The sequence below is a fragment of the Myxine glutinosa genome, chromosome 1 (assembly GCF_964187855.1).
Source record: "Myxine glutinosa chromosome 1, kmMyxGlut1.1, whole genome shotgun sequence".
NCBI lineage: Eukaryota > Metazoa > Chordata > Myxini > Myxiniformes > Myxinidae > Myxine > Myxine glutinosa.
The window spans coordinates 346806431-346829507 of record NC_136261.1 but is presented as its reverse complement, the minus strand read 5'-3'; the positions used below and the strand labels follow the sequence as shown (position 1 = coordinate 346829507).

At 46.7% G+C, this 23077-nt stretch overlaps 1 protein-coding gene across 2 annotated transcripts in view; it reads right to left on the bottom strand.

Annotated features, from left to right (window-relative positions):
• LOC137413001 (cytoplasmic polyadenylation element-binding protein 2) overlaps window positions 1-23077 on the bottom strand; it is a 162375-nt gene that overhangs the window by 25533 nt on the left and 113765 nt on the right. Inside the window, exons 3-5 of one of the 2 annotated variants that reach the window (XM_068098366.2) lie at window positions 21764-21928; window positions 9825-9914; window positions 4129-4247 (exon numbers count right to left, since the gene is read on the bottom strand). In XM_068098366.2, coding sequence (XP_067954467.2) covers window positions 4129-4247; window positions 9825-9914; window positions 21764-21928 — 374 coding nt within the window. The remainder of the gene's footprint in view (window positions 1-4128; window positions 4248-9824; window positions 9915-21763; window positions 21929-23077) is intronic. The other variant, XM_068098376.2, reaches the window with a different exon arrangement.

Sequence of the window (23077 nt, the reverse complement as noted above, 5' to 3'; positions counted from 1 at the left end):
TCTATGTGTTATAAAATAAGGTTTGCATATTCTACAAATCCATTAATTCTCACCATCGATTTGGTTTCTCAGTGTTCCAATATCTATACTTCGTAGACGTAATTAATAGACACAATTAAGGTCCAATAATAAGAAAGATGTCGTGCATAGCGCGATACTTGGGAAAAAAAAAGATGTAGTTGCCATGGAAACTTTGACAATTTGACCTATTAAGTGTTGTACATGATGGAATGTAATACGTAAATCACTGTCGCTGTAATACGTAAATCGCTGTCGCTGTAATCGTCGCTGTAATACGTATCACTGTAATACGTAAATACCCATCACTCTACTCTCTGTCGCTCCATTCTTCATCCCTCAGGTCGGCAGTCTGCTGCCTCCTCACTCTCTGCAGACCTGGACAAAATCACAGACTGGGCAAACAAGTGGAACATGTCTTTCAATCCTGACAAATCTCACACTCTTACGATGTCTCTCCGAAAAGACCGACTGGACAACCCTCCCATCCACTTTCTGAATAATCCTCTCCAAGAAGTTCTGTCACTCAAGCTTTTGGGTCTCACTATCTGCCATGATCTTTCCTGGGAAAACCACATTTCAAATCTGGCCTCCAAAGCCAGTCACCGACTGGGCATCCTCCGTCGTGCAAAGTCCTTCCTTGGCACACCTGAGCTCCTCACCACATACAAGGCTTTCATCCGCAGCTCAATGGAATACTGCTCTCCCCTCTGGGCTGGTGCTCCTGCCTCACACCTAGCTCGTCTTCACGCTGTTGAAACCAAAGCATTCAGAATCATTGGAATCTCCCGCGATGAAGCTAACTCCAAGGGCCTCTCACTTACTCACCGCAGGCAGGTTGGTGGTCTTTCCATCTTCTACCGACTCCTCTCTGGCCTTGCCCCCCCAGCTCTCTCTGGGCTCTGTCCCGCAAATATTCCTACAGGTCGCACAAGATCTGCCTGCAACCCTCTTATGGTCAAACTGCCAAAATCAAGACTCTCTGCTCACCTTCACTCCTTCATTCCTCTCTTCTCCCGCCTCTGGAACAAACTCCCTCACTCTCTTCAATCCCACTCCACCCTCCAGGTCTTTAAAACTGCTGTTCACCACCATCTCTTATCTTCCCCCATCCAAAACCTTGATCTTTTCTACCCCCGCTAATTTCACCCCAATTCCACTTTTTTGAAATACCAACTTCTGTCCTGGAAGTCCTTGGTGTCCTTGTGTTTTATACTTCTCCCTCCACCCGCCCCCCCCCCCTTCCCACGCCTCCTCCCCCCAAGCCCTCTCCCTTCCACACATCTCCCTGCTCTTAAATGTTGTGTTTGTGTGCTTCCCCTTCTCTCCCCATCTTGTTTTCCGCTCCCTCTTTTTGTGTGTTTTGTTTGTCTGGTTGATTTGTTTGTGAAGTAAATGTTAGCTCTTTCACGAGCCTCGATTCAGTATACAAAAAAAAAAAAAAAAAAAAAAAATCTGGTTGGAGAATTTTCTAACTGGTTCCACAGGTGGGGAAAAGGAGGAATAAATGAGTGGAGGTGAGCAGTGGTTAGGATTCAGGCAATTTCACTCAGATGGGGTTGCTGATGGACAGCATGCTTCCTGCAGAAACCTGGGGAGAGGGTGGGGGACAAAACATGGAGAGGGCAGAGGGTGCAAAATCAGAAATGAGGCAGAAGAACACAGAGAGACCACCGACCTGTCGGTGATAGCGAAGTGATTGGCCCATAGACTCCGCTTCATCGCGAGAGATTCCTTTGATATTGAAAGCCTTGGTTTCTGAACAAGGTGTGAGGCAGGAGAGCCAGCGCAGAGAGGAGAGCAGTACTCCATCAAGCTATGGATAAAAACTGTGGATAGGAGTTCAGGTGTACCAAGGAAGGACTTCGTACGATGGCCAGATCGAAGGCTTTGGAGGTCAACTTTGAAATGTGGTTTGTCCAAGAAAGATCATGGCTGATGGCGAGAGTTATAGGAGTTTGAATGACTGAACTTCCTCAAGAGGATTGTTAAGAAAGTAGATGGGAGAGTTTGCTAGACAGTCCTTTCAGAGAGATAGACAGAGAGAGAGTGTGTGAGTGTATGGGATTTCTCAGGATTGAAAGACATGTACCAAGTGTTTGACCAGTTCGTGATTTTGTCCAAGATCCGAGGAGAGGGAAGGGGCTGCTGCCTGTCTGTCAGAACGATGATGGACGTCAGGGCACAGAGAGGAATCATCAGCAAAGAGATGGAGGAATTTCCAGAGAGTCGTTTTCTTTTTTTCATTTGCCATCCTATTCCTCTCATCAGGAAAGAGACGAATAGGATGGGCCTAGAACACTACCTTGGTGTACTCCAGCCTAGACAGGGAGCGGAGAAGAAAGTTTTCCGTTGAGAGCCACTTCCAAGTTTCTTTGACTTCCAAGAGAGCCAATTTGACTTCGAAGCTTCTGACAACTGTGTTATACCTCATAGTAGGTGTTATACCTCATAGCATTATGGCATGCAATGTGCTTTGATGATCTAACATGTAGCATGTGCATCAGTATAAGAATAGTTAAGCTTGGGTCATCATGTCTTCATCCTTCGTATAAGTACCTTTGCCAAGTTAGTGGGGGGTCTTTCCGATAATGGCAATGACGTCAATCGAATGTGCAATACCAGTAGGTGAAGCAGCTTCTGCGTTCTTACCACAAACTTACCAGGTGGTTCACATATTTCCAATGAACGACTGGTCAGGTCAGTCAGGTCAGTCTTTTGGGACTGCCACTGGTAACATGTAACCCTAAACCGACATCCCTCACTGGCTTCGCTAGTGGGGAGGGTGACTGTGACACCCTGCCAGGACTAAAAACAACACCTGTCAAAGGGCGGATGAGCTCCCATAGGGAGCCAACGGCCATCCAGTAAGAAGATGGTGTCTCCTAAAAAACACCCATCTGGTTTGGACCGGTTCAAGTCATACCAAAGACTTTTAAAATGGTACGTGTTGCTTTCTAGCTTGAAAAGGATAGAGCACAGACAATCCCCATCACTTGGCATCCATGGGGAGGAGGAAAATCTTGAGGAAATACCCTGCTGAGTATGATGAGAATAGCGGCACCATTGTTGTGACGTCGCTGGTACCGAGTATCCCAGGAAATGACGGCACTTCCCCCAAGCTCAGTGGCTGTGTTAAGTGTTTGTCTTGTCAGTATGTCCGGGTGTGTGTGTGTGTGCCAACTCTACTACGAGCCCTAGCCCAAGTATTAAAAAAAAACCACCTTTTCCGGATATAAAAGGCGATTGACCACACACAAAGAGGTGTAGCGTCGTTTAAAGCAAGGCGGCATGCAGTGATCAAAACTGTTGCGCAGCAATCTATATGCAACAAACAGTCAGCAATGACGAGGCACGGTAGTGCGGGCCTCCCCATTACAACCACCCAACTAAGGGCAGCCTTCCTGTGTGGCAGTTTGGATTTGGGGCCAGTGGACTGAGCTTCAAGCAAGACCAGGATTCTCAAATCAGTCTTACCACCATGAACCGAGCACGTGCGGTGCCACAGCGACCTGTGCCCACACATGCCTACGATGCCATTCCCTGACACCCATCGTCCACTACATTGTACTGCAGAAACCGTTAGTTAAAGTTAGCCCTCTCCCTAATTTCCTGTCTCCCTGCATTCAGCCCACATCTACCACCTGCTTATTATGGCAAAGAGTTAGAGAAAGAATCGTTTAGCGAAATACAATCCTCATGTGTTCCGTGTTGAGACACATTTGTGCAGCGTTATTTCCGAGATTTGTGATTACACGCATTCGATGATTACAACATAGTGGACAACCAGTGCAATTCTGAGTCAATTAAATGAAAGTACATGAACCCAAGTCACTATGTGGACTACCGAAGTGAATACCATACACTCACAAAGCAAGAATCCTGCAGACATATGACATCAAACTACTGACCAGTGGAGCAGTCTCAACATATTAAACGGTGCTGCTGTCAGTGGCACAGATACATCCTCCTCAATTAAAACCAGTGAGTTTTCATGATTGTTACCCATTTTTCCAGGCTTACACATGAATGACATGAAACTTTTGTTACGTCAAGAAAAACAAATTAATTAAATGATTTTGATCTGCACCCAGGTCTGGTTCACCTCACCGGTTTGTCCTTGATGGTAGGGCTGGATACGCACAGGTACAATTTGTCATCTTCCTTGATGCAAGCTTCTATGAGGGCCTGCACTGAGCTCTCATCTTGGAACAGCAAGAATGCGTAACCTTCCAGCACACACCATGCAAATCAATACAATCAGCAAGGAAGCATCAGCCTTTTTCGTATACAAAGTTTAGGGGGAGGATGAGGTGACTGAGGGTAAAAAGGCAACAAACTCACAGTGGACCCGCAGCAGGACACATACAGCAAGGGAATTGACCAACAGAAAAAGAGGCGAGAGGTAGAGAGGAAACACAGCAATTACTTAAGTATAAAAGGGGTAAAGAACAAGTGTGGGCCATTGAGGAATAGCACAGGAAAAGTGGGTAGTGAGGAAAGCAGGATGGCAGACTTATTAAACGGTTATTTTACTTCAACATTTACACAACGCTCAGTGGGATTGACAATACCTGAGAGTGTCTGTCAAGGAAGTGAGTAAGAACTTTTACAGAATATCCAGTTTGGAGTGGAGGAAGTAAAAGAACAGCTAGGAAATCAGAGTAGATAAAGCTCCAGAGCCAGATAATATGCACCTGAGAGTTTTGAGTGAGGTGGCTGAGCATGTAAGGAAGATGTCAATAGATATCTTTAATAGCTCACTGGGTCAGGACAGGTACCGGAAGATTGGAGTCACTAGCTTGACACTTTTTTCATCCAGTGTTGGTTTAGCACAGGCATGATGGGCCAAATGGCCTCCTACTGCATTAAATTTGCTTGTTATTCCTTGATAAATTGTAGGCTCGGGTTAGGTAAAGCTAAGGGGGATGGACAAGATCATGAGCTTTTATGTTGTAGTTGGAGCTTTTGTGCAATGGAAGGTGTAATAATTGACCACGATAAAGGAGGGAAAAGAAAGAAGAAACAGAAAAGACAAATGCAATGATAGAATTAAGAAGTCAAAATGCAAAACCTTATAATGAGGTTAAAGCGCGGCGTTACGCGCGCTGCTTGTGAGCAAGGAGGAAGCGGACAAGCGGTAACATATAAATGTCTTTATTGTAAGACTACACTGTAACACTGAACTCCTCCGGGCTGGTCGCCCGGTGTATATCATGAGGCCACGCCTACCCCTCGGGCGTGGCCACCGCCCACTTCGTGCGTGGAATGATGTCACCACGCCAGTGGGCTTTTGTGTCCGCCACACGCGCCCCCCCAGAATTCCCGCGCACCTGGAGGGCCAGTTTGCGGGGCAGACGAATGACCCGGCCGAAGCGCCCCCTGGCGATCGGCGGCGTCCGGGGTGCAGGGATACCAGGTGGGATGCCCCTGGCTGCCCCTGGGATGGGTGCAGGACCGGGGGGCGCCGTGGCGGCGGGGCTGGGCGGTGCCGGGGGTCCGCCCGCAGGAGGGCGGCCCCGACGTGGGGGTCGGGCCACTGGCGGTGGATGGTCCACATCGAGGTGGGCCGGCTTGAGGCGGTCTACCGAAACGCGGTCAGGAGTACCGCCGATGTCCAGGGTGAAGTGCTTCGCCCCGGTCTCCAGCACGCGGAAAGGCCCGTCGTACGGGGGCCGCAGTGGTGTCCGATGGGCATCGTGGCGGACGAAGACGTACTCCGCCGTGCGAAGCTCCGGGGCGACGTGGGTCGGTGGGTGCCCGTGGCATGCCGTTGGCACCGGGGCGAACCTCTGGGCGGTCTCTTGCAGAGCGGAGCGCTGCTGTGCCGCGGACCATGGTGCCGTGGAGTCGGGGAGGAACTCGCCCGGCACCCGCAGCGGTTGCCCGAAGACCAACTCCGCCGCGGATGCGCGCAGGTCCTCCTTGGGCGCCGTCCGGAGGCCCAACAGGACCCAGGGGAGCCTGTCGACCCAGCCGCCGTCGCGGAGGGTGGCCCGGAGCGCGGCCTTCAATGAGCGGTGAAATCGCTCACACAGGCCGTTAGCGTGGGGGTGGTAGGCCGTGGTTCGGTGCAGCCGGACCCCGAGCCCCTGCGCAACCGCCCCCCAGAGCTCCGAGGTGAACTGGGGGCCGCGGTCGGATGAGATGTCTGAGGGGGCGCCGAACCGGGCGACCCAGGTGGCGATGAAAGCCTGCGCGACATCGGCCGCCGTTGTCGACGCCAAGGGCACGGCCTCCGGCCACCGGGTGGTGCGGTCCACCATGGTGAGGACGTAGGTGAAACCCCGCGAGGGGGGCAGAGGTCCCACCAGGTCCACGTGGACGTGGTCAAACCGGCGTTCCGGCACCGTGAACGGGGCCAACGGGGCCTGGGTGTGCCGGTGCACCTTGGCGCGCTGGCACGCGAGGCACGTCCTGGCCCAGCCGCGGACGGCCTTCCGGAGGCCATGCCAGACGAACTTGTCGGCGATCAGCCTTTGGGAGGCCCTCGCGCCCGGGTGGGACAGGCCGTGGATGGCGTCAAACACCTGGCGCTGCCAGCCCGCGGGCACAATGGGGCGAGGACGCCCGAGGGAGACGTCGCACAAGAGGGCCGCGCCCGCGCCGTCGAACGGCACCTCGGTGACGCGGAGGCCCGTGACGGCGGTCCGCAAGGCCTGGACGTCGGGGTCAGCGGCCTGGTCCGCTGCCATCCGGGCATAGTCGATGCCGAGGTGGACTGCGTGGGCGACGGCCCGGGAAAGGCAATCCGCAACCGGGTTGTCCTTCCCCGCGACGTGCTGGATGTCCGTCGTGTACTCGGACACGGCCGAGAGGTGACGCTGCTGCCGGGCCGACCACGGCTCGGTGACCTTGCCCATCGCGAAGATCAGCGGCTTGTGGTCGACGAAGGCAGTGAACGCCCGGCCCTCGAGCAGATGACGGAAGTGCCTGACCGCCAAGTGAAGTCCGAGCAACTCGCGGTCGAAGGTACTGTAACGGCGTTCGGGCGGGCGAAGCTGCCGGCTAAAGAACGCCAGCGGTTGCCAAGCTCCACGCACCCATTGCTCGTGCATCGCGCCCACCGCGTAGTCCGAGGCATCGGTGGTGAGGGCGATCGGTGCATCGGGCGCCGGGTGCGCGAGCATGGTGGCGTTAGCCAAAGCGAGCTTCGCGCCCGTGAACGCCGTGTCCATCTGCTCGGTCCAGGTAACGTCGCCTTTGCCCGGCTTACCTCGGAGAGCTTCGTGCAGGGGGCGCAGGAGCTGGGCGATACGGGGCAGGAACCGATGGTAAAAGTTCACCATGCCCAGGAACTCCTGCAGCCCTCTGATCGTGCGGGGGCGCGGAAACCCCTTCACCGCCTCCACCTTGGCCGGCAGGGGGACGGCTCCGTGCCTGGTGACACGGTGCCCCAGAAAATCGATTGTGGCGGCGCCGAACCGGCACTTTGCGGGGTTCACAATCAGGCCATGCTGGCCCAGGCGTTCGAAGAGCGTGCGGAGGTGGCGTAGGTGCTCTTCGCGGGACGCGCTGGCGACGAGGATATCGTCCAGGTAGACGTAGACAAAATCCAAGTCGCGCAGGACGCTGTCCATCAGTCGCTGGAACGCCTGAGCCGCATTCTTCAGACCGAAGGGCATGCGCAGGAACTCGAAGAGTCCGAATGGCGTGATGACCGCCGTCTTCGGGACGTCCTCCGGCCTGACGGGGACCTGATGGTAGCCGCGTATGAGGTCCACCTTCGAGAAGAAGGACCTGCCCGCCAAACGGGCGGAAAAGTCCTGAATGTGGGGGACGGGGTAGCGGTCGGGAGTCGTGGCGTCATTGAGACGGCGATAGTCCCCGCACGGTCGCCATCCCCCGCCGGGCTTCGGCACGATGTGCAGCGGCGACGCCCAAGCGCTCTCTGAGCGCCGAACGATGCCGAGTCGCTCCAGGGTAGCGAACTCCGCTTTTGCCACCGCCAGCTTCGTCGGCTCGAGGCGGCGTGCCCGGGCGTAGACCGGTGGCCCGACGGTGGGGATGTGATGGGCCACCCCGTGCTTGACGGCCCCCGCCGAGAAGGTGGGCCGCGTGAGGGCCGGGAAGCCGGCGAGGAGGCGGGTGAATGCGTCCGCTGCCGGAAGCGTACAGACCAACGTGGCCGGAACCGAATCGTTCAGCAAGCCGCTTGGCAAGCCGCTCGTTGAGCTGGGCAACGCACATGCGAGCGAGCTGAACGTCTCGGCCTGGACAAGCCGTCTGCGCTTGACGTCGACCAGGAGCCCATTAGCGCACAGGAAGTCCGCGCCAAGCAGTGCCATGGGCACGTCGGCGGTGACGAACGTCCATCGGAAAACCTGCCCTCCAAACCGCAGAGAGAGGCAGCGTTTTCCGTACGTACAGATGGGCGTCCCGTTCGCGGCAAGCAGCGCGGGGCCCCCACCCGCGGCATGCTTGTCTGACGTGCCGGCGGGAATGACACTCACCTGTGCTCCCGTGTCGCACAGGTAACTGCGCCCGGAGAAGGTGTCCGTTATGAACAGCAGGCTGCTCGAACGGCCGGCGCTCATCGCCACAATTGAGCGCCGGCCCGGGCGTTTCCCGACCCGTTGAAGGAGCACGGCGGATGACACCGTCGAGCTTCGTGGCCGAACTTGGCGTGGAACCAGCACCAGGTGGTGGAGCTGGAGGAGCGCGGCTGGCTCCGCCAGGCCGGTGGAGTCGACGGGTTTCCCCGCGGTGGCGGTTTTCGCCGCGGCGGTGGGCGGGGCGTGGCGGCGTTCACGAGGTGCGTATCAGCATGCTGCTGAACCACAGCGTGCTGTAGAAGATGATGCTGTGGAACATCAGCGTGCTGTAGAAGATGATGCTGTGGAACATCAGCGTGCTGTAGAAGATGATGCTGTGGAACATCAGCGTGCTGTAGAAGATGATGCTGTGGAACATCAGCGTCGAAGGCCGTGACGGCCACGCCAACGCTCGCCCGCGTGTCCGAAGCGGCGAAGTACTTGTCCGCCTCGGCCGCCAATGCTCGGGGTTCCGTTAGCCCGGTCCCGGCCAACGCGAGGCGAACCTGCGCTGGAAGTTGGCGACGGAAAAGCGCCCGGAATAGCGAACCGGGGGCTTCGTCGCCCAACAGTGACAGCATATGGTCCATTCGGACCGACGGGCGCGTCTCACCGAGCTCGGGGAGATCCAGGAGGCGATCGGCCCGTGCGTCGTCCGTGAGGCCGAACGTGGCTAGGAGTAGCCGCTTGAGTGCCTCGTACTTGTGGCCGTCCGGTGGGTGGCGAAGGACGGACACAACTCGAGCGGCCGTGCCGGGCCCGAGGGAGGCGACGACATGGCAGTAGCGCAGGTCGTCGTTGGTGAGGCGCCGAAGCTGAAATTGGGCTTCGGCCTGGACGAACCAGACTTCGGCCTGAGCCTCCCAAAATTCCGGAAGTTTGACGAAGGCGGCCATGGCGATGGCGTCGCGTGTGGAAGGATCGCTCCGGCAGATCCAACGTCGAGGGTCACCAGTAAAGCGCGGCGTTACGCGCGCTGCTTGTGAGCAAGGAGGAAGCGGACAAGCGGTAACATATAAATGTCTTTATTGTAAGACTACACTGTAACACTGAACTCCTCCGGGCTGGTCGCCCGGTGTATATCATGAGGCCACGCCTACCCCTCGGGCGTGGCCACCGCCCACTTCGTGCGTGGAATGATGTCACCACGCCAGTGGGCTTTTGTGTCCGCCACAAGGTCATACATTAATCCAATCAATTTTTATAACTTCCATTTCAAATATAATTAAACATTTTCTTTGACCATCACTGTGTTCATAAGCACAGAAGTACCTTTCGGTGGAAAATAAGACTTGCTCTCTGCTTTGTGAGGCCAATCCACCACCAGGACACCAAAACGTCGAAAACTCGCAGTTATTTCATCTGCAATGTGAACACGATTGGAGCTTACGCTTTATGAAAGGCGATCCTGAAAACCTACAAAGGTTCAGTCAATGCTAATGATGCATTCAGTCAAATTACAAACTACATGGTATTCATAGAATACTTACCCTGCACAGTCAACTTGGTGTGAGCCAACTCTTCTATTTTTGAACGTTTCTTTTTTTTTGATCCAATATGGCTGCCAGACCACGTGTGATGACATCATAAATTTATATTCTCTAAATAATTGTTGCATAGATCATGCTCAATAAATTTCAAACTGATCAGACTAAGCGTTGTCCCTGTCGAATTATGACGTCATAATTATGGCACCAATGACGTCATCGTTAACAACACCTATTCCCCATATGGAGTTATTTACAATGAGCCACGTTTCACTTTTTAAAATGCTGACACAGCACACACTTTACTTTACTGAAATGCAGACACAAATGTTATATTTTCGTCAAAAATCGTCGGAATTTCGCCAAATCTGTTTTGGTCGTGTGTTATTATACCTCAGCGATTGACAAATCTGAAATCAGAATTTTATTTGAGGTCAAAATGACCCGTGAGGTCGCTCCGTACTTTGCCTGCTCGTCATGTGCAGTGATAATTAATTCCATGCCCACTCGAGAAGACTCTTCTTCTTTACGCAATAACAACTTCTAGCTTCCAGACCGTACATCCAATCATCTTGAAATTTTGCACACTTGTTACACTTCATTACCTCGACTATACTATAAAGTTTCACGTCGATCAATGAAGCGGTTCAAGAGTTATAAATTTTTTAATATTTTCCTTTTAATTATTTATATCTGCCAAACCACATCACCTATCGCAAATTCCAAAAGGTCGTTTTAGTAGACTGATATGCTGAACACATCTGTGAAGTTTCCCCTCGATTGGATCAAAAAATGAGGGAGGAGCTAGGTTTTAAAAGTTTATGCTTAAAAACTACGAAACCATGTGACGCATGACATCATGTTCGTTGACTTTTTTGTTCGTCATGGGCATGCGACTCTGCCTGTAAAGTTTGGCCTCGATCTGTTCAGTCGTTTTGGAGTAAATTGGATTTCAGTGGTTTTTCAGACTTTTCACTCAAAACAATATGGCGGCCGAACCAGGTGACCTACGACGTCACTATAATTTTATTTCTGTATCAATTTATACCGAGAAGATGCTCAAGAAATTTCATCCGATCGATAAAGCTTTTTACTTGTCGAATTATGACGTCATAACGGCGGCACCTATGACATCATCATTCACATGTTATGCGGCATGGAGAGTTCTTTGCAATGAGACCTGTCTCAATTATTTCTGTGCAGCGGTTGAGATATAGAGGTGTAAAGTTTTTTGGTTTTTCCAAGATGGCGCCCGTACCACGTGACCTGTGACGTCATAATATTCACTAAAATATTCTACAGGAGGAGGCCCTCCTATGGTGAAAATTTCATGTCAGTCTGACCAACTGTTGCCGAGAAAATGAATTTTTAAAATGCTGACACGGCACACACTTTACTTTACTGAAATGCAGACACGCACATACATACGTACGTACCCGAATGCTTAACCCTGCCTTTCGCTTCGCGAGCGCAGGGTAATAACCCAAGTACAAGAAGAACCCCCGAGAAAAAACAGGAGCATTGCAAGATACCAAGGCTTCTAAGCAGTAACACCTCGGTCTGACACCTCGCTTTCCACTGTGTTCTTTGTCTTCTGTTCTGTATTGTAGCTCTTCCACGAGTGTACTAAACTGTGTATTCCTTTCCATGGCCGACCTCCGCCTGGCTGAACAGTTTATGTTTTGGATCCCACTGATAGGCTTGAACTGCATCTGGATCTTAACCAAAATCGAAACGATTTGTCCTTGTCAGACACCCAACCAGACCACCAAGTTTCGTCCAAATCCGTCCATAACGTTTTGAGATATCCTGCTCACAGACAAACAAACAGATAGACAAACAGAGGAAAAAACATAACCTCCATCCACCTTTGGTAATTATCAGGAGTACACCAAAGCTAGCTTATGGAGTAATGTTATCTGGAGAAATAGATAACTCAGCTTTTCAATGACAACAAAAGCAAGAAAGTTTAATTTCAATTATCAACTCTTTAATATATGAGTTCCAACAAATTCAAAGGCAAAATATACTCAAAGGAAAAGGCGCGTATTTTAAGTTCAAGGGTAAAATATACATCAACATGTAGCAGACCATAACAAATTTACAAATGAGAAAAAAATGCACTTTCTGGAATGTCATTAATTTTTGTATTATTACTTGCAAAATCAAATATTTTAAAATGCACTTTCTGGAATGTCATTAATTTTTGTATTATTACTTGCAAAATCGAATATTTTAAAATTCACTTTCTGGAATGTCATTAATTTTTGTATTATGACTTGCAAAATCGAATATTTTAAAATTCACTTTCTGGAATCTCATTAATTTTTGTATTATTACTTGCAAAATCGAATATTTTAAAATTCACTTTCTGGAATCTCATTAATTTTTGTATTATTACTTGCAAAATCGAATATTTTTCAGGTATATTGGTCGGTTGCATTTGTTATTCTGTCTATTTGTCACTCGCCTACAGGTCACAATTCTAAACAGATTGTTATGAAACTTCACCAAGTTGTAGAGGTCGTCACAATTGAGAAGCCTATTGATCTTGAGATCACAGGTCACCTGGAGGTCCAATTTCTAAAATTGCCATTTTTAATCCATTGGACTTGAAAATTGAACAGCATTTGCATAGTGCCCCATTGAATTGAAAAACTAACTATTTTGAGGTCAAAAGGTCAAAGGTCAACTGAAGGTAAAACTTCCAAAAACAATTTTCATCTAAAAAAACCGTCAATTTTCATCCAATTGACTTGAAAATTGAACAGCATTTGCATAGTGCAAATTTAATTGAAAAACGAACTATTTTTGAGGTCAAAAGGTCAAAGGTCAACTGAAGGTCAAACTTCCAATACCATCAATTTGTATCCAATTGACTTGAAAATTGAGCAGCATTTGTATAATGAGTCACTAAATTGGGAAACCAACTATTTTTGAGGTCAAACTTCCAAAATCATCAATTTTCATCTGACAAACCGTCAATTTTCATCCGACTGACTTGAAAATTGAACAGCATTTGTATATCGAGTCACTAAATAGGGAAACCAACTATTTTTGAGGTCAAATGTCAACTCTAGGTCAAACTTACAAAATCAAATTTCATCTGAAAAATCATCAATTTTCATCCGATTGACTTGAAAATTTTACAGCATTTGCATAGTGCCTCACTGAATTGGAAAACGAACTATTCTTTTGGTCAAAAGATCAAAGATCAACTCAGGATCAAAGATCAAACCTCCATTCACATGGTAAACAGGGGTTGAATACTTGTGTAAATTAAATATTTTTGTATTTCATTTTTAATTATCTTGTAAAATTTTCTGTAAAATAATTATACTTTGACATTATGGGGTATTTTGTGTAGATTGGTGACAAAAAATTTTTCTCAATTTAATACATTTTACATTCAGGCTGTAATACAACAAAATGAGAAAAAAGTTAATGGGTGTAAATACAGATGGATCCCGACATTAATGGTCCCATATTCGTGGGTTACTCGTATTCGCAATTGATAAATTGCAACCTGGGTCTACATTCGTGGCCCTGTGTCCCGCGTATACTCGTTTTTTTACGGGCGCAATTTTTTTTCCCCACAAGCCATTAGCATGACTGGCTTTCTACATTCCCCGCCCTGCACTTCATGTTTTCACGGCTTTTAGCGGCCACATAAAAAATATTATAGCCGCGCTGTAAGCGAGCTTCGCAGGATATCCCACCATTTCACACAGTAAACATAGCTTCGCCATATATCCCGTCATTCACACGTTAAACATTTCTTCGTGGGATATCCCGCCATTCACACGGTAAACATAGCTTCATGGGATATCCCTCCATTCACAGGGTAAACATTGTTTTGTGGGATATCCCACCATTCACACGGTAAACATAGCTTCGCTTTATATCCCACCATTCACACGGTAAACATTGCTTCATGGGATATCCCTCCATTCACAGGGTAAACATTGTTTTGTGGGATATCCCACCATTCACACAGTAAACATTGCTTCGTGGGATATCCCACCATTCCCACTGTGAAAATAGCTTCGTCAGATATCCCACCATTCACACTGTGAATATAGCTTTGTGGGATATCCCGCCATTTACATAGTGAACATTGCTTCGTTGGATATCCCGCCATTCACACTGTGAACATAGCGTTGTAGGATATCCCGCAATTCACACAGTAAACATTTCTTCGTGGGATATCACACTATATACACTGTGAACATTGCTTCGTGGGATATCCCACCATTCACACTGTGAACATTGCTTCGTGGGATATCCCTCCATTTACACAGTGAACAGTGCTTCGTGGGATATCCCACCATTCACACTGTGAACATAGCTTCGTAGGATATCCCACCATTCATACTGTGAACATTGCTTCGTGGGATATCCCACCATTCACACTGTGAACATTGCTTTGTGGGATATCCTGCCATTCACACTGTGAACAGTGCTTCGTGGCATATCCTGCCATTTACACAGTGAACATAGCTCCGTGGAATATCCCGCCATTCACACAGTAAACATTTCTTCGTGGGATATCCCACTATTTACACTGTGAACATTGCTTTGTGGGATATCCCGCCATTCACACTGTGAACATAGCTCCGTGGGATATCCCACCATTTACACAGTGAACATAGCTTCGTGGGATATCCCACCATTCACCCTGTGAACATAGCTCCGTGGGATATCCCGCCATTTACACAGTGAACATAGCTTCGTGGGATATCCCACCATTTACACAGTGAACATTGCTTCGTGGGATATCCCACTATTTACATTGTGAACATTGCTTCGTGGGATATCCCGCCATTTACACAGTGAACATTGCTTCGTGGGATATCCCACCATTCACACTGTGAACATTGCTTCGTGGTATATCCCACCATTCACACTGTGAACATAGCTTTGTGAGATATCCCGCCATTCACACAGTAAACATTTCTTCGTGGGATATCCCACTAATTACACTGTGAACATTACTTCGTGGGATATCCCACCATTTACACTGTGAGCATTGTTTCTTGGGATATCCCGCCATTCACACTGTGAACATAGCTTCACGGGATATCCCGCCATTCACACTGTGAACATTGCTTCGTGGGATATCCCGCCATTCACACTGTGAACGTTGCTTCATGGGATATCCCGTCATTCTCACTGTGAACATTGCTTCATGGGATATCCTGCCATTCACACTGTAAACATTGCTTTGCAGGATATCCCGCCATTCACGTGGTAAACATTTATTTACGGGATATCATGCCATTCACACGGTAAACATTGCTTTGCAGGATATCCCACCATTTTCAATATGAACAACTTTGGGGGATATTACACCATTCACACTGTGAACATAGCAGGATATTCCATCAGCTGCATAACATGTCAACCCCCGTGAGTTACTGTACCAAATGAAAACACTCCACCGCATCTACGAGTTTCAAGCAATTATCTGTCTCCCTTTTCCCCACTGAAAACAATGCCCCGACATTTGCAGATTTTCCTCAACATTTGCGGGCTTTGCCTCGACATTCATGGATTTTCCGTGAATCACAAACTGACGGGAACCTATTCCCACTTTTCCCATTGAAGCAATGTCCGCACATTCACAGTTACGACTTTCCTTTCGCTGCATTTTCCAGGAATGTATCTCCCACTAATGTCAGGGTCCGACTGTACTTTCTGAAGGTACTGTATGTCAGAAGCAGCTATGTTTATTTATTTATTTGTTTTTTTTCCCCTCAAACTAAAACTGTTTTTGAGGTTTTGAGTCCTCTATTACAATCTTGCAAATTTTGGATTGCACATTTCAGAAGACACTACCGGTCAAAAGTTTTAGAACACCTCAATTTTTCCAGTTTTTATTGAAATTTACGCAGTTTAATGTCTCAATGTACTCTGAAATTAAGCATAGAAGAAATAAACAATTGGAGATAAAAAAAGAAATCATAGAATCATTTTGTCTAACAAAATTTAATTTACATTTTTGACTCGGCAAAGTCGCCACCTTTTGCAGATATAACCGCCGAACACACTCATGGCATTCTTTGTACAATGGAAATCAAATATTGTTCGGGAAGTTCTTCCCAACACTGTTGCAGAAATTCCCACAAATGTGTTGCACTCGTAGGTTGCTTTGCTTTCACCCTTCTGTCCAGTTCATCCCAAACCAGCTCGATGGCGTTTAAGTCTGGAGACTGTGCTGGCCATTCCATGATTTGAAGACTCCCGTCTTGTTCTTTTCCTTGAAGGTAGTTTTGACATAGCCTGGAGGTGTGTCATTATCTTGCTGTAGAATGAACCCCTGACCAACTAGGCGTATACCAGAGGGTATTGAATAAAACCACCTTTAGAGGCCATTTTTCCCCGCAAAGCGGGGGTTGGCCTTTTTCGGGAACCGTGGTTGTTGTTGTTTTTTGGTCCCCTTTTTGAAGCAATGTTTTACGGCCGGATGCCCTTCCTGACGCCAACCCTTTTTGCCACCTTTAACGACAAACAGGGAATTACCAGTGAACTGGTACTCAATTAGCCGACCTCGGAAGGATGACAGGCTGAGACAACCCCCCTGGCGTTAATTCAGCGATCGACCAGGATTCGAACCCAGGATCCTAGGATCCTAAGCCGGCACCCTAGCCACTAGCCCAACACCATGGTTCACCAGGGTATTGAATGGCGCTGCAAAATGCTGTGGTAGCCCTTTTGGTTCAGGGTGCCAGTCACTCTGTGCAAGTTGCCGACTCTGGATCCAGCAAAAGAGCTCAGACCATCATGCTTCCTCCTCCATGTTTGACAATTGGTGTCACACACTGAGGAACCATCCTTTCGCTAACTCGACGGCGTACACTGACCCTGCGTGATGAACCAAAGATTTCAAATTTTGATTGATCGGTCCATAAGACCTTCTTCCAGTCTTCAGTAGTCCACTGGCGGTGCTTTATGGCCCAGGCAAGCCTCTTTTTCTTATTTTGCCATCTTAGCAATGGCTTTCTTACTGCCACTCGACCGGTCAAACCTGCAACTCGATGTCTTCTCTTCACAGTTGAAACCGAGACTTGTTTACTTCGACCAGTGTTAAGCTGTGCTTGAAGCTGTTGTCCTGTGAGCCGCCTATCACGCAAGCTGTTCACTCTCAGAAACTTGTCTTCTGATTCTGTTGTGGCTTTGGGTCTGCCAGACCTCTTCCTGTCAGTTTCCTCCAGTTTCCAATATACTACTTCCTGCAGTGCAATATTGTCCAAATAATGCTTCAGAGGGTGGAATAACAGTCTGTTCCAATATTGCTTTTATACAGACAGGGGGTTTGTAATCAAGTAATCAGCAGAGGTTGGGACACCTGTAGGAATTGTTTGCATCAACTTTCAAGACTTAATTTACTTACGTTGCTGCAGAACAGCTGTAAGTTGTTAACCCATTACTTGTTCCCTGAATAAGGCCTTTTTTTTTTTTACAATATAACTGTGCAATTTACATTATTTTCCCGTTTTTGCTAACCTAAACTTTTTTTTTAACCTCGAGCAGTTTACTGCTTACCTTTGTACCATTTCGGGTTATTCACTGGATATTAAACTGCGTAAATTTCAATAAAAACTGGATGAAATTGAGGTGTTCTAAAACTTTTGACCGGTAGTGAATATATCATAATGCTGGGATCCCAGGTTGACCATTCCATATAGTAAGTTGATTGATCCAGTTTCACACCAATTCTCTTGTATTTTGTGTAAAGGTATACATATCTAATATCTACTAATATCCTTGTCCCATATGCAATGCATGTACAAGATTCTCCATGATCCTTGAAATACTGTTTAAAATAATCATTATTCTAGGACACAAGGAAGAAAATAGTTGAAATGCAATACTTTGAAAGATTAGTTCAGCAAGCTGTACTATCTGCATGTGTTTATAAATCCGAGTGTCTTGTGTATATTCACTAAAGAAGAGAACATTATGTACCTGCACACTGTGTAACTCATGCTCCACTCAGAATTTAAGCAGCTCAAAACTGAGATAAGTTGCCTACTAAAGTTAAAACAAGTACAAAAAGTTTTCATTAAAACAAAAGCCGCGTCGATGTTACACAATGCCTAGATGCAGCTGTGCCGAAAACGTCGATGTTATAGGCACAGGACATTCCTATTGATTCGATTACTTGATGTTATTTTTGTGCAAAGTGAAAATATATCTCGGCAATTTCCCGTGTGTGGCGACGAATTTTTAATATATCTCGGCATTTTCCCGTCTGTTATTTCAGGCGGTGTATGACTGACCATGCCGTGATTGAAAAAAATATATATCTCGGCAATTTCCCGTGTGTGGCGACACGTGAACGAAGCTATGCTCCTCTCTCCACATTATTGTGACGACGTATAAATTAAATATTTCATCGTGACGATTGTCATCAAATGGACGAATTTTTAATATATCTCGGCATTTTCCCGTCTGTTATTTCAGGCGGTGTATGACTGACCATGTCGCGATATAAAAAAATATATATCTCGGCAATTTCCCGTGTGTGGCGACACGTGAACGAAGCTATGCTCCTCTCTCCACATTATTGTGACGACGTATAAATTAAATATTTCATCGTGACGATTGTCATCAAATGGACGAATTTTTAATATATCTCGGCATTTTCCCGTCTGTTATTTCGGGCGGTGTATGACTGAGCATGCCGCGATTTAAACAAAATATATATATCTCGGCATTTTCCCGTCTCTTATTTCGGGCGGTGTATGACTGAGCATGCCGCGATTTAAAAAAAAAATATGTCAATGGACTTGAAGTTACAGGCCTTTGAGAATTCATTTCGTTCTATAAAGGGCAACTTTCATCGGATTTTCTTCCCGTTTTTTTTCAACCGAGTCTAAAACTATGTTGGCGACTGTGAAAAATGAAATGGTATATCGAATTTGATTTGAAAGAAAACTGTGTGAGAGGAAGACACCACGGGCCTACAAAACAGGCCTCAAAGCTATGCGAGTTAATAAAATGGTGGATATTTGTTTATATGAAGGCTCTCCCAAAATGGGTGGAGCTATGGTTCCCAGAATGGGTGGAGCTTTGAGGTTTTGTCTTCTCCGCAAGAACAAGAAGAAGAAGAAGAAGAAGAAGAAGAAGCGGTGGTAACAACAACAGCAGCGTGCACTCTATGAGCAGCGTCTGCGACGCGGCTAAAAATGAGATGTTAGTATGTATTTTTAACATGCTCATTGATGGGTGTTTACATCAACAGCAGTAAGCTAATTATGCAATATAATCGCAGTTCTATTCATCTTATTTGTTACACCACATTCCCATTAAGTTGGGGGTCTGTGGCTCATATAGCATTTACTTGTTGGCCTAAATCGTTCTGGAACCAGCTGTCCAGGCCTGGCATTCAACTGGAGATAGTTAAGGCAAGGATTTGGAATTTGTTCCAGGGTGCTAGTGATAACTCTCTTACTCTTTGCTGAAAGAAACCATGGGATATTTAATGTCCACCAGAAATCAATGCGAGCAGGTGGGTGCCCAGTTTAATGTCAGTATAAGGGATGGCACACTCATCGACACAACTACCTGTCTGTGAAGAGTCAGTCTGATGGTTTATTGTCTGGTTGAGAAACAAACCCAGACTAAACAGATCAAAGGAAAGTGCACTTCAACTCTGGCTCATCCTGTCGGGTTCTGCATTGCCAAATCATGCAGAGGGGGATGGAGGGCACACACAAGTAACACAGACAGAGCATATGGCATAATCTCTCCACTTAATATGCAATTGGGCAAAGCAGTAATGACCTTCCCACTCTCACATATGCAATTTGAAGCAGTCCTAAAATAAATTTAGAGTGTACAGCTTATAAAGTTTCCACCTCGACATGGGCACATTTCATATGTATACAATTTATCTTCTGAAGGCACAACGAGCCTATCCTAAGGTCTAAAAATTGTCTTCATTAGCATTAGAGTTGTACATGAAATAAGTGGAAGGCGTTTTTTACTTATCAAAAATAATTTTAATGGAGGATTCTCGTTTGCAGTGACATTATTCCAAAATCTCTACTTCGGTTGTCATCACGACGTTAAAAAGCTCCCAAATATGATTTGTTTATTGTAAAGTTTCTTAGTAATGTTGACAACATAAAAAGGTCTTGTGATTAACCAACTGATAATAATAAGCCGCGGTAGACAGTGCTGACATGGGCATTCAGTGGGTTTGGTCAAGTCGGGCATTTGCACGTCACGTGATAGCCATTATGCATCTCGGTAGGGCCTCACGGTGGCATTTCCCAGGGCCAGTTTTCTCGCTGAGCTTGCTAAAGTGATGAAATGGAACAGACTAAGAGGTCAGTCAATAAAGCAATCAAATTGGAATTTTTTGACGAAAATGATAAAACCCACAGGATATTACTTACTCGATTAAAAATATATATACAAAAACCCCAGGACGGCTGTTCAGAAAGCAATGATAAGAGTCCAAGTCAACATGGCAGCGGTTCCACAGGCCAAACTTTCGGTTTATTTTTGGGAAAGGGCAACACCCTATCTTTCGTATTGAAAAGCTTCTCTGGTATCAATTCGGTAGAAAATGTCGGCTATTTCAGGCCACAGTCTATCAGAGAACTCATAGCAACCTGATCCCAGTATCCTGCCACTGAAGATAGCCTTCCTACTGCCGAAGATGCATCATCCTCCTCCAACCCCAGCATCCTCGCGTTGAAAATGCATCATCTTTCTACCGTTCTATACACCGGAAGTTTAAATCAAGCAATCATAAATAAACAGGTTAGGTGTTCTTGCACATCACAACCCACCAACACAAGTTTAAAATAGTTTCACTTCCAACTTGAGAATTGACGAACACAACATTAAAATCCGATGAGTGGTAGATCAGCTACTATCTTTATTTAAACTAGAGGTTCCAGGGAACCTGAACTCAACTGATCTATATCAATATGGTTAGAATATGCATAATAGAACCACAAACTATATAGTTTATATGTGCGTTTATATGTTTATATGTGCGTTTATATGTGTGTTTTCAAATATCTTTAAGTGGCAAAAGGCACAAGTTTCATCAAATCTGATCAGTATTTGTGACTTTTAGAGCTTGGACATCGTCCAAACTTATGTTTATGGGTCAAGTCATGTCATAGGTCACGACGAGGTCATTTTTCGGACATCGTCAAAACCCGTAATATATGTGTTGAGGTTTGTTACATACTGTCTGCACACCAAGTTTCAGCCTTCTAGCTACATTAGGAAGTACCAGATTGACAAAAATTGATTTTTCAATATGGCCGCCCTGCCGCGCCCATTTTTTGGTGTGCAACGGCCAAATGCAATCCCAAACTAGTTTATGTCTTAAAGATGCTGCATAACAAGTTTCATCAAATCAGATCAATATTTGTGACTTTTAGAGCGTAGACGTCGAATTGTTTACAGACGACAGACAGACAGACAGACGACGTACACTGGGTGTCGACAAAAACTCAGCTGGACATAGTCCAGTTGAGTTAAAAATCAGATGGTTGAGATATTGTGTGTTGTAAAGACGCAAGAGTAGAGCAATTACCCCAAAGATCGAAATGCATTCCATCTCTCTTTTGTACAAGTGCTTCACAAAATTCGAATTGTGGGACAAATGCTAGATGTGAGCAACATCTGCGTGATGATCAAGTTCACTCTCAAAGGAAAGTGCTTCAGAAATCATTCGGCGATTAACCAAATTACCTTCATCAATGTCAGGTGGCAGCCCGCCTACAAACACTTTGCGTGAGAAGCGCTCTACCAGCTCCCCATCATGGCTTCCTTGGGAGCGAGAGCCTGGTGAGCTGAGGACTCCATCACGTGCATCCTCTAAAAATGCCTCGTCCATTGGAAAGAGAGATGAGCGGCCTAGCAGCAGTGGGGTGGTTGGTGAATCGAGGAGAACTGATGTTATAAAACGCATTTACCAAAATCAATGAAAAATTATTACATCTAAGATTGATTGTATAATGCTCATGACATATAGAAAGGTTATTTATTATCAGAATTCTCCACTAAATGGTACCTTTGAGGCCGCACATGCATGTCAAAAGCAATAAGGAACAGGAGGCATTCCAAGGATTAAAGACTTACAGGTGCAGTTTCACAGGTGCTGAGTTATTAAGATTGGCTGGTGAGTTAATTAGGTGTCGATTTTCAAGTAACTGTAAAGTACACCGACCTTCAGTTAGTTATCTCACGTTGGTGCGAGCCCACAAACGAGGGGTATCAGATCGTCATTCACACGGTGGGTGCACAGGGCTCGAGCATACGAGGGACGACACTAAAGGTAATGGGCCAACGACATAAATATCCTCGGCAGATCCCAAGTTTGTATCTCGACTAAACGTGACCTTTGCCAGGTCAGATTGGCGAACCCTTGGGGAAACGTACATCTTACTGGAAATCAGCTGCTCACCTGGCACTCTGCGTTCCAGCCATCGCCAATTCCTGCACAGCGTGCTGGACGCTCCATATTAAGTTACTCACTACATGTATAAATAACTGCGAAGCAGGTGGCGTTTACACGCATCCACATGCAACTCACGGGGTAACCTAGCATTGCACCTTTTTGTCTGAAAAGGTCCAGCTTGGGCTCTTTGGACATCACAGGTTTCATTTTTTTTCTTTAAATCATTACTATTACCATATATTTTCAATCATCATCAAATATTTTTCAGATCGTTGAAATACAACCGTCCAAAATGCAGTAGTAAAATTAGTCAATTTCAAACAAACAACCATTACAATAACAGCAAAATAAAGCGACACATGGGTAATGACAGCACCAAAAAACCACTAATTTGCTCTTCCGAGTAGTAAAGTGGCATGGCCAGTAATCCCTCCCACATTTATCGACGGCACATCACAACAATCATATAAACAGAAAGGGAATGAGAACGGCACTCAGTAGAGAGCATACCTCCGCCAGGCTGAACAGTTTATGATTTGTATCCCACTGATAGGCCGGATCTGGATTCGGACCTGAACCAAAATGGCATCGGCTTGTTCTTGTCA